The 17,762-nt window shown below is 39.8% G+C and overlaps 1 protein-coding gene across 30 annotated transcripts in view; it reads right to left on the bottom strand.

The window, feature by feature from the left end:
* The window catches only part of TENM3 (teneurin transmembrane protein 3), a 1,288,912-nt gene that overhangs the window by 127,469 nt on the left and 1,143,681 nt on the right, over positions 1–17,762 (bottom strand). For all 30 annotated transcript variants that reach the window (XM_079991304.1, XM_079991293.1, XM_079991322.1 and 27 more), the window contains one exon: positions 7,327–7,564. In XM_079991304.1, coding sequence (XP_079847430.1) covers positions 7,327–7,564 — 238 coding nt within the window. The remainder of the gene's footprint in view (positions 1–7,326; positions 7,565–17,762) is intronic.

The raw sequence follows: 17,762 nt of genomic DNA, 5'->3' as shown, positions 1-17,762 counted from the left end.
TCTTGACAGACTCTAGGGTTGTGCGCTCATCTCACTCTATAGGCCGGGAGCCAGTGCTGTCCGCATACACTTCCGGGTCATGTGGCCAGCGTGACAAGCTGCATCTGGCGAGCCAGCGCAGCACACGGAATGCCGTTTACCTTTCCGCTGGTAAGCGGTCCCTATTTATCTACTTGCACCCGGGGGTGCTTTCAAACTGCTAGGTTGGCAGGCGCTGGGACCGAACGATGGGAGCGCACCCCGCCGCGGGGATTCGAACCGCCGACCATGCGATCGGCAGGTCCTAGGCGCTGAGGTTTTACCCACAGCGCCACCCGCGTCCCTTACATAGTTAAATATTTATATACAATTTTTGGTATGGATTCCCACCCCACCCCCCAGTCAGAGGATGGAGACAGGACAAAACGAATTTATGAATGAACACTTGTGAAATTGACACGGACTAGAAACTGACCAATCTATTCTTCCCTACTGGATATGTCAATTAGAGACTAGTGCAGACACTACATCAAGAACAAAAAGGCAGCCTGTGCTTTAAATGTAATATATGTTTTATTTCACAGGCAAGTGCTGCATGTATACAATTAAAAATATGGAGAATATGTGTAACCATAACAATCTTGTGAGAACCATGCAAGTGTAGCCCTTAAGAGGTCTTGTAGTCTCTCATTTTAAACCCTTTTGACCTCACCCAAACTAGTATATAAATAATGGAATGGCACTGAAAATCTAGTCACTAGAGAATATTTGCAGCGGAAAAATATCACAGCAGTTTGACTATATTTTTGAAAGAAGAAAATCAGTGCTGACTGAACATTTCTGATTTTAATGAACAATGAAGCAATGTCCTTGACAATGAATTACTGACATACCTACACACACTTCATATCAAACTAATATGAGAAAATGAAAGCTAACGCATAAAATTCCATTGCTTTTCAGTGTCATAAAGCATCATCAGGTTGTATATGAACAGAAATGGAACAAAGTAGACCTGACGCATCACAATCTCAGGATTTGTATAGAATCTTTAAATTCCCGGAAAAGGGTGTTTCAGTTCTGCAGTTTATCCTGCCCAGTATGTTGCCCATATACAATGCTGAATGTAGGGGGGGGGGCATCAAAAAAAATATCTGAACAGGTGGGATAAGCAAGCCATGGCTTCCTTCCTTCATGCTGAGTAAGTGTATTCAAAGGAGTAAGTGGATTTCAAAGATATAACTTGGCAATCCAAGGTATAACATTGATATGTATAAATGCAAGGCTTGTTCTATTTTTGCAAGTATGATAGGTGTCAGAATCTCTGCGCTCTGGATTTCATTAGTGAGGGTGCTATGCATTAAAAATCATGGAAATGCTAGTATGTGGTAAGAGATTCTCACTTTTGCTATATCTGTGTGCAAATATAAATAAGTAACTAAATAAACATCAATCCAAGACCAAAAGATTTTCCACCATGCAAAAGTAAATTAAAGTAAAGACCAAGAGAATATATAGGACCAATATATATATATATATATATTTAAAAGTTGTTGTTGTTTTAGCCATGTCCACAGACGTGGCTGCTTTCACTTAAGGGATGCAACTTCAATGTCATCTCCCAAAATCCAAAAGCAAGTAACATTATTGTATTTACAGGTAGGTATAAATAACAACAACAACATAAACAGTACATATTTATCACTATACAATAAGTCATTTTATTTTATAACATGTAAGTCCTATACCCGGCTGACTTACCTTACATTTATATATATATTTGAAATATTGGTTTATTCAGATTTTCAGCAAACAAATAATGCAGGTAGCTAAACGACATACAAAAGCCCACAAAGAGCAACTCTTTAAAACGCAAGTGAAAAATGCATGATATGAAAACATGAGAACAACAAAAACATAATAATTCTAGCTGTGATGCTGTGAATTAGTGAGGCTGATAAGCTACATTGTCAACCTGACAGTATGTTGTATTCTAAAATCTATTATGTAACTGATGGGTTATTATCTCTGGACAAGTTTCACACCAGGAGGCGATCCCTGCTAGCATAATTTCAAAAGCAAAAGCTTATAAACAAGATAAATTTCACTGCTCTGTTACCTCTATCAGTATCAAACTTCACTTCATCTGCCAGGTACCTGCAACTTGAGGTTCCCATAACAAATATATAAAAAACAAATGCATATATGTCTATTAAATATCAATTATAAAGGTGAATCAGCATTGTGGGATAATTGAGTTAGAGGGAACAAGAGCATACATTAATTTGTGTGATAAATATGCTTATGTGGTGGATTTTTTAAAAAATTACTTACTGTGCAATCCCATATATGCCCAGTCAAAAGTTGTCCAATGAACTACAGGGGTGCAATCTGAATATACTGGGTTTTTGTTTTGTTATTTTCCCCTCTGGTTTATTACAATTATTATTTTTGCATACTTGATATACATAATACTTTTAGCTATCTGTCTTTATTTTTATTTCACTGGAAAGCTCATGAGGATACTAGAACAAGATGAATAACAGGATTTATTTCTAAATGGCTAATTATTTATGAAGGGGCAATACCCATTTCACAGGGAAAAAACATCATGACAGGCTGTGCATCAGACATGCAACATAATCGTGGATAAATGTTCCTGGACCTAGATCAAACTGTTTGTGTTTTAACCTCATCATCAACAGAAGCAACCAGTGATGCATTTAAAGCTAAAATTAACTTCTCTCTGTACACCACATCTAGGAAACAGGAACTCGACCAAACTGGGTCACTGCTAGCTATGATTTACTACTGACAAACTAATGGAAAAACACAGCATATGAAATGATTGTGAATGTGACAGAGCTGAGCTCTTTCTTTCCTGATGAAGCACATTAAACTATCTGCTATTAAACGTTTATGCACCCTACTCCTACCAATATATTGTACTCCTGTGGAGCATAAGGCCTTCAGGTAAATGGATTCGATCCCTCCCATAAAAGATTAATACCTGTTTTCACAGAGGCTTAATCAATATTAAAGGCTGTCGTTCCATTGGAAATCACACCAATAAAAGCACCTAATTGTCTACTAGCACAAATGCTTCATCAAGCTTGAATGCATTCTAAACTTCTCACGTCCCTTGGTCAGCTTTGCTGATGACTTAAGAAATTGTATAGAAAAGCAAACGTTTTTGATCAAATTCTACCTTCTTACATCAGTACAGTAGATTATTCAAATGTGCCTCCAATTCTGTCTATATAATGAAATTAACAGATAATTAAATACAATGCCATGTTTTTAACTGTTTCGTTAAAGCAGAATTCTGATGAAAAAATTATGCAACATTAGTAAACTACACTATAACCTGTCTCTCCCATCCTACGACATGCTACCACGCTAAATACAATACAGTGGTACTTCGGTTCAAGAACAGCTCTGTTAACGAATTATTCGGTATATGAACTCCGCAAAACCGGAAGTTGTGTTCTGGTTAGCGAACTTTACCTCGGTCTATGAATGGAAGTCGAATGGTGGAAGGGCAGCAGCGGCGGGAGGCCTCATTAGGAAAAGAGCGTTCGGCTTAAGAACGGCTTTGGTTTAAGAACAGAACGGATTAAGTTTGTAAACTAAAAGTTGGATAGTTATTTAACTCCTTGACATCTGATGGGTGGGCATTCCACAGGGAGGGTGCCACTGCTGAGAAGGCCCTCTGCCTGGTTCCTTGCAGTGAGGGAACCTCCAGAAGGCCCTCGGAGCTGGACCTCAGTGTTGGGGCTGAATGATGGTGAGATGCTCCTTTAGCTTTACAGGGCCATGGCCATTTAGGGCTTTAAAGGCAGCCGCAACACTTTGAATTGGGCTCAGAAACATACTGGGAGCCAATATAGGTCTTTCAGGACTGGTGTTATATGGTCCTGGTGGCTGTTCCCAGTCACCAGTCTAGCTGCTGCATTCTGGAGTAGTTGTAGTTTCTGAGTCACCTTCAAAGGTAGTCCCACGTAGAGCGCATTGCAGTAGTCCAAGTGGGACCAGAGCATGTATCACTCTGGTAAGACATGTATGGGCAGGTAGGGTCTCAGCTGGTGAACCTGGTAGACAGCTGCCCTGGACACAGAATTGACTTGTGCTTCCATGGATAGCTGTGAGTCCAAAGTGACTCCCAGGCTGCACACCTAGTCCTTTAGGGGAGAACAAAGCTTCTAATTGCCTCTTTGTGATCATGACAAAGGTGAAGGAAGGCGGAGCACATAAGCATAAGATACCCTACAGCTCATTTTCATCACAATAAGCTGTGGTTTATTGTGAAGTACAAACTAGCTCTTTAAATGTTCCTTATAAGTTATGAATGCCTTGTATGCCAAGATCCTTGTTTGCAGGATGAGCACTTAAGAGAGGGCCTTTTACCTAGTGGCACTCAAGGTTTTGGAGTTGGCTACTCCAAAAATAACTATCCTATCTGTTTACAGATAGGTAGCCGTGTTGGTCTGCCATAGTCAAAACAAAAAAAATTCCTTCCAGTAGCACCTTAAAGACCAACTAAGTTAGTTCTTGGTATGAGCTTTCGTGTGCATGCACACTTCTTCAGATACTTCTGAAGAAGTGTGCATGCACACGAAAGCTCATACCAAGAACTAACTTAGTTGGTCTTTAAGGTGCTACTGGAAGGAATGTTTATCCTATCTGTTTTCAGGCACCAGGTCCTGCTGTTTAATGAAGCTTGTTACCTTGGTAATGGCTAAACATTTGGTAGTTTTATTCCTGTGCTGTTGTTTCATCTTAAATGAAACAATAAAGAAACTAGAGAAAGGTATCAAAGCTTACTAAATAAATTCACCTCAGGACAGGTTTTTAAATATATCTCTTATCAAGTAACTACAAATAAGCTATGTTGTTAACAGCAAGGAGATACTGTTTTTCATCAGAATGTTATGTGTAGTCCAGAACGTCACATAAAAGGTTTAAATGACTAAAATGACTCCAATTTCACCACCCCTGTCTTTCTGTAGCCTGATTCTCCACAGTAAATCTGTGTCTGGAATGTATCAACTTCAGACTGCAAATGGATGCCTATGGGACCAAACAGTCCTCCAAACAAAAACAAGCAAACAAATACTGGGGGCGGCCGCCAAGACCATATAACACCGGTCTTGAAAAACCTACATTGGCTCCCAGTACGTTTCCGAGCACAATTCAAAGTGTTGGTGCTGACCTTTAAAGCCCTAAACGGCCTCGGTCCAGTATACCTGAAGGAGCGTCTCCACCCCCATCATTCTGCCCGGACGCTGAGGTCCAGCGCCGAGGGCCTTCTGGCGGTTCCCTCATTGCGAGAAGCAAAGCTACAGGGAACCAGGCAGAGGGCTTTCTCGGTAGTGGCGCCCACCCTGTGGAACGCCCTTCCAGCAGATGTCAAAGCGATAAACAACTACCTGACATTCAGAAGACATCTTAAGGCAGCCCTGTTTAGGGAAGTTTTTAACGTGTGATATTTTACTGTATTTTTAGTTTTTATGGAAGCCGCCCAGAGTGGCTGGGGAGGCCCAGCCAGATGGGCGGGGTATAAATAATAATAAATTATTATTATTATTATTATTATTATTATTATTATCCTTTCATATAGAACACTAAATGTCAGGGAGGAGGGTTTAGCTGCATTAGTTTCTATATTTGTATGTGTTCAGGCATGTGAGACTGCACCTACAACCTGAAGTGGTACAGCCCCAAAGTTTACCACTTCAGTGAGAACTAGGCCTACTGGCTGATCTCACTTAAAGAGAGTGGGAATGGATATCTAGAGGAGTAATGAGCAGTGGCAATAATAATCATAATACTAAAACTTGGAAGATAGTTTTGTGGCTTCGGTAAGCAATCAGAAAGTTGAAAAAGGAGGGATGGCAGGAATAAATTATTATTCTCTAAAAGAGTGGAGCTACTAACATGAGTTTGATCAAACTGTGGGAGGCAGTGGAAGACAGGAGTGCCTGGCGTGCTCTGGTCCATGGGGTCACGCAGAGTCGGACATGACTAAACAACAACAAAAGAGTGGAATGACTTTTATCATCACCACTTGTTCAGACTGCTTTTTAAGGGAAAGCGACAGTTTCTCTTCTCTACTGAATTTAGACAGTTATTAAGTAAGGATAGGAATCCCTGCTCCCCATCCCTTTACCATTTGTCCTTTTTATCAGTAACAACACAGCTTCATATCCTATACATATTGACAAATACTAGTTGCAGCAAGATACTGCTGTCAATGGGGGTGAGGGAGAAAAACAGCTTTATAAAACATCCATCTGGAAAGACAGTTCCAAAACAAACATGATACGTTGTGCAGAATAATCTCCATCGTTCTATACCCTTTCACATCTTTAATTTACCCTCAGACACAAAATATTTCACATGCCTAAGTAAAGTGAGAGTGACATCCTGGGCCTTAACACAGGGAAAGTTTCTCCACTTTCCCCCATCCAGTAGGGATGACGACAGCAAGTGCACATTTTCAGAGCTCCATGTGGCAGGGAGTACAAGGAAGGAGGTAGTTGTCCCTCATCTTCAGAACTGCATGGGGAGGATGTTAGAGCATCCACTACTATTTCTCTCCATTTTTCAACACAGAGTCCTAGTTGCCTGAAACCATGTACAGCTGAATAGGCATCACCAAGAAAGCTCTTACTTATCAGTGCTTTGGGACATCCTCACACAAGCAAAACTGATGAGTTACAAAAACATTCCCAACAGGGGTCAAAACACAAATGGCATTCCACTAATGTTACAACTGCTGCTCATCTAAATGAGCTGAAAAGACAGACTTCACACTCTGGATCTGTTAATGTGGTAATCATAGGTCTAAGCCTAAATGGAGACATTTGTAACTTTAACTGGTCATTATGGAAGAATGAAAGGTCACATAAGTACAGGGTGCATTTAAATACAACCCTAAGGCTAAGATCAAGTAATCACAATGTACAAAAGAGTGAAACTTGCTTCAGAAGTGGACAAGCTTCTCTGGTTGCACTGTGATCACGTGTCTGCTAACTCCTATAAACAATTCTTTGTGATAACTAATACAGCAGCACTAATAATGAACATTAAGGAGAAATTGCTTGCTTCTAGATAATAACATGTCTGAAGTGCAGCTTCTATACATGTTCTAAGTCAAAAAACTGCAAGGGAATAATTAAGTTACAAGGTGAGCTTTGGGACAAGGTGGCAGTACCAATCTTGGCTGTACTGGGTTAAAATTCCACAGATTACACCTCTTGCTGGCAGAATTAAGGGATGCATCAATCTTAGGCTTCTTAAATATTCTGAGCAAAACTGAAGTCTTACAAGTTCCTAAAGGATTACCTGCTTTCCAGTGGCACATTACTGCCAAGGACCCAGCTGTCCTGCAGCTGGACCGACTCGGGTGTGGTTTGCAGCTCGGCGGGCAAAGCAGCCGGCGGGGCCGGACTCTGGTTCCTCCTATTTGTCAGTGAGTTTCTGTTAAGGGAGGTGATAGATGGGTGATGCTGTGTTGAATGCTGCTTGTGAGAAGGTGGCAAAGGTTGCAGGGTCGACTGGCCTTGGTTATTTGGAGGTTGCTCTGAGAAGAAAGAAAATTAAAGTTTGTTATATACATCATCCTCACCTTTACTAGATCTAAAGCAGAAACTGAAATGAAAGACCTTAATCCAATATATTTGCATGTTAGTCTATTGATTGTCTTCAATGACATTTTTCAAGTGTCAGTTTACCCTTGATAGACTAAGATCTAATTAATATACAACAGATGGTGTGGCTGCTTTTGGTTTTAATTTGTTTCAGGTTGTGTTTTCTTTCTTTTCTTTTTTTAAACTGGTTTATTAACACCTACAGAAAATAACAGTTGACAGTGCCCTAACATGCCTTTAGAATTCAGGTTTTTTTAAACAAACAAACCCTGAAATTAAATGGGTAATTTAAATAGAATACAAAGGTTTTTGAAATGCATGTAATCCCTATAATTATTTAATGGATTTTTTAAAGCTTTATTTAACTGCAATAAATTATGGCAAGCTAGTTACTAAACAGCAGTAGACTAGTCTAGTTTAGAGCATTTCAAATAAGGCAGATCTGCACTATGATCTGCTAATAGATGCTAAGTATTCTTTAGCAGAAGGTCACTCTGTGAAGCAGATGTTGCTTCATGGATATTTAACAGCCTGAATCACATCTGATTACAACGTCAGAAGACTCATATACTTAATGACCGTTACATCCATTAGAACACACACAGAACAGATTTTCCAATTTCACACTATGTGGTATAACTATGTTTTAGAGCAAGTCACAGGTGATCAGAGAAACTTGCCATCACAACGGTATATATATGTCATGGTTCCTAAGAAAGTGTATACCTATTGTTTTTAAAGCAATAATGCCAATATTGCTTCTTTCAGCATGCTTTATATCATCCGTGGTTAATAAGGGGTGCTTTTCCACCTTCTGTACATCATAGAACAAATGGTAGACACTACAGATCCAGTTCCTAGCACATGTTTCTGAAGCTATACAAAGAAGGTACATGGGTCAATTTTATCCTTTTGATTTCAGTGGTAGTAGCTCAGCTTGCATCTAATTACTTCATCTTATTGGACTTGTGAGTTGGGCTGACAGAGACATGCAGTTTTGGCAATAGCATGGTTAAAAGCTTAACACAATCCACAAAGTTTTCTCAGACTTTGGTATAGAAAAAACTTGACAAAATCATATTAAGAAAATATTATTATTCAGGTAGCATACAATTAATCAGATTTGTCTTAACCAACACCAGTGGGTGTCAATGCATATGATTAGAATCACTATAGAAAGCTTTAAGGCACATTCACAGCTAGCTACAGGATAATTTAACATGCTAAAGCCCACAAAGGCTTTTTTTCAAGTCTGCTTAAAACTTTATCTGATTTAGATTAGAAGTTAATTATCAGCTGCTAGAGAAGTAACTTAGGTCATTATGTAAAAATACATATGAAAATGATTACTCAAGCTACAGGAAGTCCTATCTTAAGACTCTTTCTTTACATAGGATAGTAAGTTTGTCTCCCGTTTGTACAACAGTTATTTTTTCCCTGATGAAGTAGACACGAGTCCACAAACGTTGATGCCTTAGTAAATTTTGTTAGTTTTCAAGGTACAAGTGACTTTAAGCTTTCTCTCTAGATTCCCCCCACCCCGGTTTAATTCTCATCTAATATCTAACAATGGCTACCACAAGCCACTTTATTTCATGCAAACATTTGTTACTGGCACATCCTTTTAAATTTCATCTCTTCACTTCTACATCTCATTTACACACTATAATCTCTGTAACAAACCACCTCTTTTTAAAAAAAGAATAAAGGTCCCAAAACCAGAAAATGGGAAAGAAAGTAACCCAGTTATATGTGATTTGTGACAGTATTGTAAGCTTTAGTAAATTCACCATTTCTTTTAGAATAAAGTTAAAACTCCCTCTGCTGCAATTCTATACAGTACAACTTACCTGGAAGTATGTATAATTGAATTCAGCAAGCCTTACTTCTGAATAAATATGCATAGACTTGCATTATAAATGTATCTATGTTGGAACTAAGTTTACTAGGTTGTCACCCTACCTATGCATTTAATACATTCAGGTAATCAATAAATCTGGTCACTATACTTCCTATCTAGTTCTCCACCAGCCTCCTTGATTCACAGCTCATTTTGCTGTTGTTGCTTTTATGTAAGGCCTACCCACTTACTATTTTTTTAAAGAAACCAATTGAGAATAAGTACCATATGCCTCTTTCCCTTAAAAGCTCAAATATTTGCCAATTGTGAAACATACCGTAACTAAGGGTGAGTAATGTTTACTTTCACACACTTTTGGCTGAACTTAATTTATTGTATACATAAGTACAGAAATATCTGTTGGGAAGCACCCAAGATTTAGCAAAGTGTCAATTGAGGGAAGTTTATAGGGAGTCAGATCCTTATTCTAGAGGGGATCAAATTGCCAATATCCTCTCTTAAATACCCATTCATTGAATATACTCATTGTCCACTTAAGGGGGAGGAAGAGACTTGGTAATTTTACACTCATGGGAGATGGACAGAGGAATTAAAAGACTAACAGGAAGAATAAGTGTCATTCTGGTACCCAATAAACTAGACAGGCTCTCCTGTGAACTGCCCTGACACCTGTGGGTATAGGGTGGTATACTACTACTACTACTACTACTACTACTACTACTATTATTATTATTAGAACCTTGTTTGGATGCAACCCTAAATCATCATTTAGCATTAGTGGGCTGAGTCTGTTTGAGGCTCAGGCTTGAGTGACCTCTCCTCTCTTTCTTTACCATGCACCATAGGAAATAATTGGAAGCATCTGCTTCAGTCTTTCATCTAGCTGTAATTTGTCATAAGAGTCAGTGCAGAAAAAATGTGATCAATTTAAACTATAGTTTACGGAAACAAACAAAGGATGAACTTTGATTTCCGATTCTGGCCTATTTCAGTAACAGCATCCAAAACAGGTCAAGAGGTTGTAAATTAGATGATATACGCTTGAGAGCAGGCCCTTGAGAGCAGGCCCGAGTATAGTTGGAGAAAGGGGTTCCCTTCTTTAAAGATAATTTTAGTTTAATGTTATGAAATCCATAATTTTCACAAATTTAGGTTACTCATTCAGCCAGCTTCTTCTTATTTCCTTAAAGAATGGAGATGGTAACCCTAGACAACTGGCAACGTCAACATAAGCAGTTTCATGATTTGAGTCTAAGGTGCCCAATTATGGCGCCTTTCATAACCATGTGGCAGACAAATACTCAAGAGGTGCAGTTTCTCCTGTCACACTACTGCAATGATGAAGGAAGCCACACCTGTCAAGCATATCCATTCCATACAGCTATTAAAGGCACCGGAACACATTTCAAAGTCAGGTGTTGGCAATCCTAATTGATACATAGGAAGGAGGATTTTTTTCAGACTTAGTGAAATGTCAGTCAGCTGGTGAGTAATTCTAATGGGGCTGCAGCCAAAAGCATCCCAGCTTTCTGGCTGACAGCTCCATTTTGATGCTAAGCCTGAGCGAAAAGAAAGAAGACATCGAGCCTGAAGGCTATAAAGGCAGCAGCTACAATAACTATTTTGGAAAGAGGCAGAAATTCAAGAAAATAAAATAATGTAGAAGCATGCAGCTACATTAGTTTATCTAATATACAGAAGGAAAGATTATTTATGCAGTCAAATGATAAAATACAGCACATTGTTTTACCATGTATTGCTTGGCTAGTCCTGACTCATCTCATTACATAATAATTGAGATATAAGCAAAGAAAACATAAAAAGGGTGCTTTCCTGTGTAAATTGTCTTCATTAAATAAACATACAAAATGATGCACGCGGTGAAGACTTGAAGTGAACTGATTGGGAATGGTCTGTCTAAAATATTCTGATTTGTTTTAAACACCCCATCTACACAGTTGTTTAGCTAAGAGAAAAAACTACTGGAAGTATTTTCCACTTGGGCAGTAAAATTATAATAGTTAGTTTCTCTTTTTAGCTTTCCATCAAAACCCCTTTTCAAAAAGCTACATGTAATTGTTATTATTGAATTTAAGCAGGATACAGCATAAAACAAACATGTGAAAGATTGAGCGGCAGGATGACAGAAAAATTAAAATGGTTCAATACACAAAATTAATAACAATTGAATATTTTGTAATTTCTAATCTTAGTTATTAAAGAATGGAAAAGTTGACCACTCATCTCCAGTTTCAGGCTGAGGGAGCTGGTGTTTGTTTGTTGACAGCTTTCTGGGTCATGTGGCCAGCGTGACTAAACAGCTTCTCGTGCAGGGAACAGCATGATGCATGCCAGAGCGCACAGAAACACCATTTACCTTCCTGCTGCAGTGGTACCTATTTATCTACTTGCACTGGTATGCCTTTACTATCCCATAATGTACTAGTTACATGTACTAGTTACATAACAGTTGGATAGCTAAGACTTGTCAGTTAGCCACTCATATAAAATAGTGATTTTTCATTTGATAAGAACAGTACACCAGGGGCAGGATTTAGTATTAAAGAAAACCGAGCTACTTTAACAAACAAAATACAAAAATGTGTGTGAAATATCAGTGCCTCCCAAAGAATAATTAAAATGATTAGGATTTCCCTATGATCAAGAATGCTCTAGAACACGCATTGTCTGAATTGTCTTGTATAGCTTTAGTTTATTAATTTAACTAGACATGGATCTCACCTTAGGGTTGTGTGGGGTGTTAGAAGAGGGGTAGTACCTCTGGTGGGGTACATGCCATGCTCCTTCTAGTGTAGTTTGTCCATCTTTGGTCCCCACCCTGCACTCAGCTCTTACCTGTGCCTCCTAGAAGCTGTCAGCATGTGACACTGGTCACATCCCGGGAAACGGCTTTGACTGCCCGGCTAAACCAGGTGAGGGTACCCAATGGGTCTCAAACTCTTAATGAGTTAGAGACTTCCCCTGCATGCAAAGATAGGCTTCAGCGGATTGAGTAGACGAGACCAATAGTGGGTCTAATGGTCAAGGAGGTGGTTTCTGCACATGCTGTAGAGGGAAATGAGGGGCAGATGGCATTCGTCAACCTGGGAAGGTAGCCCATCTGGGGTAAAAATCCTCTAATCCCAAACCTCCACTGTCTTGTGACTATACACATTTGCAAGAAAGGCTTTGGGAGTAAACCCTGAGGAAAAATCCATATCCACTGCCTTGAGGGAGATCTTTGTGAGAACAAAGGGCCTAGCAGTAAACCCTACACACATTTGGACTGGAGTCCCTAAGATGGTTGGATGGTGTCTTGTACGCCTCCTTCCAGCGTATTGCTCTTGCTTTCCAGCAAGACTAAAGGGGGGGGGGATGTCTTGTCTTCTGGGCAGCCCATGATCTTAATACATACTGCCCAGGTTTGTGCCCCGGGGAGGTTGCTTTGGTCCTGCTAAAGCAGCGGTTTGACTTCACCCTCAGAAATGCACTCCATTGTCATGGAAGACAGACAGATGCTGATAACAATCCCACCTTATCCCAGTTTCATGGTGAGTCACAAAGAATCTAACACCAGTGACAATGTATTACAATTTTCAAGACCTTAACAAATGTCCAGTTGCAGTACAATGTGAACGGGCACAAAGTCCAAAAGGGGAGTCTTGTTAACATTGCACTACACACGCCTGTTCCCCCTTATTTTTCATCCTCCACTGTGGCTGCATGGGAAAGATCAGAAGAATTCACTTCCATTTTCTGCTAGTCTCCGTTTGTTTTGTCTGAAATGGAAACTGCATTGACTATGGTTTATCTGAGCAAGCCAGGATCATAAACTAGCCTGGCTCATACACAATGGATTAAAGTTTGCTTATTCATACAAACTAGATGTAAATCTAACTACAGTTTTCTCCAGCTCAGACTAAATGACAAAATGTGTTTAGTTGAAAATGGAGGCAGATGCTCTTCCTAATGACTATTCTGGAAAGAGCAGTGCAAAAGTCTTAGACTCATTCAGATAGCATGAAACCATGATGTAGACGTACATCTGATTGTGACCAGTATATAAACAGTTGTTAGTTACTGTATCCATCTAGATATATTTCCTCAAAGTAGATCATTTGCTGCAGCATTCAAGCTATAATACTTTGTTAGCAAAGCACAGTTCTTCTTCCCCGGGTTGTACATCCATTGACAGTACGCATAGCGCTGAAAATGTAATAGAAGAAGAATTGCAGGCACTTAGTGGTAAGCCCTGCAACATCTCTGGTGGCAAAGAACAGTCTACCCCAGTTTCATCATTACTGGCAAATGCAACCACTGGGTTAGTGTAAAAAATTATGAGTGCAATCCACTCAACTTGAGCATCTTTAAGCATATTTACTTTCACTGAGAGAGTTAAGCATATGTCCACAAAAATCAATGGGATTGAAGCACACTGAAGCATGTCTTTTTTGTATTTGTGGGATATAACATAAGCAGTCAAGTACAACACTTCCTGTTGGCCCAAAGTGGATACTCCAGCCAGTTGAACTTCCTGTTACACCTGGTCTGGAGCATCCTCCCCCTGCATGTGACCAGGTAAGTGGGCATGACCCTGGGAGACTCCATACAAGGGGCTGGTCATGCAGCCATCTCCCTTCTTCTTCGTCTTGATGCCATGCTCTCTTGATACTGATGTATTTTGCTGTCTGCTGGCTCTCAGCCACCAGGACATGGGCTCATTCCCATTTGGGATGAACTCAAACCCTCTTCTGTAACTCTAAGCTAAAGCCTGCCTTCAGGGATCCAACTGTGAACTGAATGTGAGTAAACTTCTTGTTATATTTTTAAATATATGTCTTTATTCTTTTTAGGAGGGATAAAAGGGGACTTACCATGAACCAAACCCAATCTGAACAAAGCCAGTTTGGATTGCTTAAGTAAAGAGATTCAAACGAATCTACCAACTAGCTTCCTGCTATATACCGGGGAATGCACTCTGCTGCTGACTCACAAGCGTGAGTTAGGAAGCATGCTGTTAAATCAATATATCCTCTCCTAGTATCTACAACATTCCTACAGTATTTTCAGCAACTAAACACTTTCCTAATGTCCCATTACAGAACTACCAATAAACCTACCCACCCACCCTTTCCCTTTTCTAACTGCAAGACTACTCTCCCTTTTCCTTTCGATTACTTTGAACAGGGACTTGTACTACTGGCAAGTAATGCAGTGATACAAGGTTTCATATTATTTAACATCTGGAAAGACCTCTAGAAACTGACTGTGACATGAACTGGACCGAGGTACACAAAATGGACTTAAAAGGCATTGGAAACCTATACAACTCGCAAGCTAAGGACTAATGGAGTAAAAAACCAAACCAATAAAAGTGATTGTTAAGCCCATGAAGGCAATGACTGCAATATATTTGAATGTAGCTCAGCGACTGCCACAATCAATCAGTCTGCCCGGCTTATCACTTCACCAAGTGCCAGAATGCATATACATGTATGTGGATAAAAACTACTGCTGGGCAGTAGAGAAGAACACATCACAAATAAATAAATATTCTTTATTTGCGACTGAAAGTAGGATTACAAAAACACACTGCCCACCACATGAACTCTCTTTTAGTCAATACATTTCCACTAAATGTACATTTCCACTAATACATGCCCTCTCTGCATACCATGGTTCCCCCCCCCCCAAAAAAAAACCACGCATGATGGCTGTAACCATCCAGTCAATTTTTCTGTTCAAGTAGTAAAAGGGTGAAATTTCTCACCACACATAGCTGCTGTGGAGGTTTTTAATAAGTGTAAGTACTTAGAAGTTCATCTGAGGAAAGTTTGTATAGCACTTGGCACTTTTTAGTTTCAGGGGGAAAAGGCAAACAAAAGGTGGTATGATAGAAGTTTCCCTAAAATTATGCATTGAGAAAGTGCATTTAATAAAATTATGCACTAAGTGGATAGAGAAAAGTTGTTCTCCCTCTCTCATAACATTAGAACTCGTGCACATTAAATGAAGCTGGATGTTGAAAGATCCAGGACATATTTTTAAAAAAGGACTTTCCCACAAAACACATAGTTAAACTACGGATCTCACATCCATAGGAGGCAATGATAGCCAACAACTTGGGCGGCTTTAAAAGAGCATTAGAAAAAATCATGGAGGATAAGGCTCTCAGTGGCTTCTAGCCAAGATGGCTAGGCTTGCCCTGCACTGTTGGAGGCACCATGCTTCTGAATATCAGTTGCCAGAAACTGCAGGAGGAGAGTGTGCTCTTGTGCTCCCGTCCTGCGTCCGGGTTTCCCACAAAAATCTGGCCACAGTGAGAACAGGATCTTAGATGAAATGGGCCACTGGCCTGTTCCAGCAGGCTCTTTTTATGTTCTAATGGTGGGGTTTAGTTTTTCTGGATTAAAAAAGACTGTGCAAGTTAGGATATTGAGAATGGGGTTAACCCAAGTATTTTCTTTCCTTTGATACACAGTTCTCCTTTTCTTCTTACCTCTTCCGAACCTTTGCTGTGAGTCATGACATGCAGAACTAATCTCATAGCATGATGTTGCTTTAGATGCTCCAATCTGTATTCAAAGCAGACAATGCCCTGGTTTTTGTTAGCATAGTTTGTTTGAGCTGTAAAAATATCTATTGGAAGGGGCTGTCATAAAGCTGAAAAGTAGGGTGTCTGAGATCTGCCCTTCCCACAATAGTTAGAAGTGATATAATAAAGTTTTGAAAAAATGATAATGGGACATTTGATGCTTGTCTTTATGAAAATTCTAAACTTACTGTGCAGTAAATAAGCTCAGCTAAAAGTTTTTAATGTAGAGCTATTAATCTGTAAAACATGGATTGTCAGGGATTTTAACCCCCTTCAGATTGGAGTACACTGGCACTATATGTGAATAATTTAAATGGTTCCATCAATATGTACTGGTACAGGGATAGTGCTGTTTTAAGCGATTTTTGTGTCAACATAAAGGAATTGCTGATAAGGTTATGATTTTGCTTATGCACTTTTTTTGTCCTCTATTTTCACAGCTGGCTGGGAGAGATGTACTTGCCTCCTTCTGCCCCAAGATATTACTTTTGGGCATTTTCTTGCAGCACAAGACAGCATTGCTACAATTTCTCAGTTACCCGAATTCCTAATGCAGCAGTGAGAAACAAGTCTTAGCAGGTGACTTTTTACTCTGGTACAACCATTAAGAGGAGGTTGTGTTGAATGTGGATACCAACTTTGTGAAAAATAAGCAAGCACATATACAAAGGAGGATAACAAAACCAGATGGCTGAAATCTGCTCAACAATGAAGCTTAGGCACACACCCAGAGCAAGCTGCTACAGGAGTGTTTCCATAGTAGCAAAACTGCAGGTACTACGTCTCACTTGGCAAAAACTGTAACAAGGTATTAACATGGAGTGCACAGGATGAAAAGAACATATATTTATCAATTATTCGCAGATCAATGGACAGTCAGAACTTTTCAAGCACTACAAAAATGCATGTAAGTAAAGCAATGAGACCCACAATGGGCAGGGAGGGGACAAACTTTTGTACTGGCTGTGACAAAAGGAAGGAAGAGTTTTTACTGGTTAGGAATTGTTTTCTCTTCTCCTGACTGTCATTCTGTGGGGGCTGCACATGTTCACTCTAAAATATTTTTCACTAGCTGGAAAAGAATAACGCAGCACATTACAGCATTTTCACATCCAGAAAGCAACAATGTGCAGAGTTGTCTAGCCATATATAGGGTGACTGACCCAGAGATCCTTTGGGCAGAGGTTACTGCTACTAGAAATAAGACCTTGAAACTTGCTTCAGCGGCTAGAATGACAGTTTCTGAAGAATGGACAGCACTTTATGAAGATCCCAAGAAGGAAAGTGGTGTGCCACCAGGGACACTGTAGTACCGCTCCTTGTAGGAAGCACTAGAAGTGAGAGAGAGGAGTTGAGAGAAAGGCAGTGTGGATGAGTGGGATAAGATTGAGGAAATAGCTGTCACCTGATGTTTCAGCATGTTGGCCTTTTCTGAGGCCATCTTGGAGGAATGGCAGGAAATCCAGAACCATTGCTTTATGTACTGGGGAAGATCTAGCTGCACACTACTGCAGGAAAGTCTTCCGGGTGGCTTGGTATATTCTTAATCTTCGTGGACAGTGAGAGCATAAAATGGTGAATATTACTGTGCTGGAGAAACCCTGCTTTTTAAAAGATTTTTGTTCAAAGTCCATGGAGTTAAGATGTACCACTAAGGCTCCAGGTGAAGAACTGG

The sequence above is a fragment of the Podarcis cretensis genome (assembly GCF_951804945.1).
Source record: "Podarcis cretensis genome assembly, chromosome: 9".
NCBI lineage: Eukaryota > Metazoa > Chordata > Lepidosauria > Squamata > Lacertidae > Podarcis > Podarcis cretensis.
Note: the sequence above shows the minus strand (reverse complement) of the source record. Positions and strands in the feature narration are given on the sequence as shown.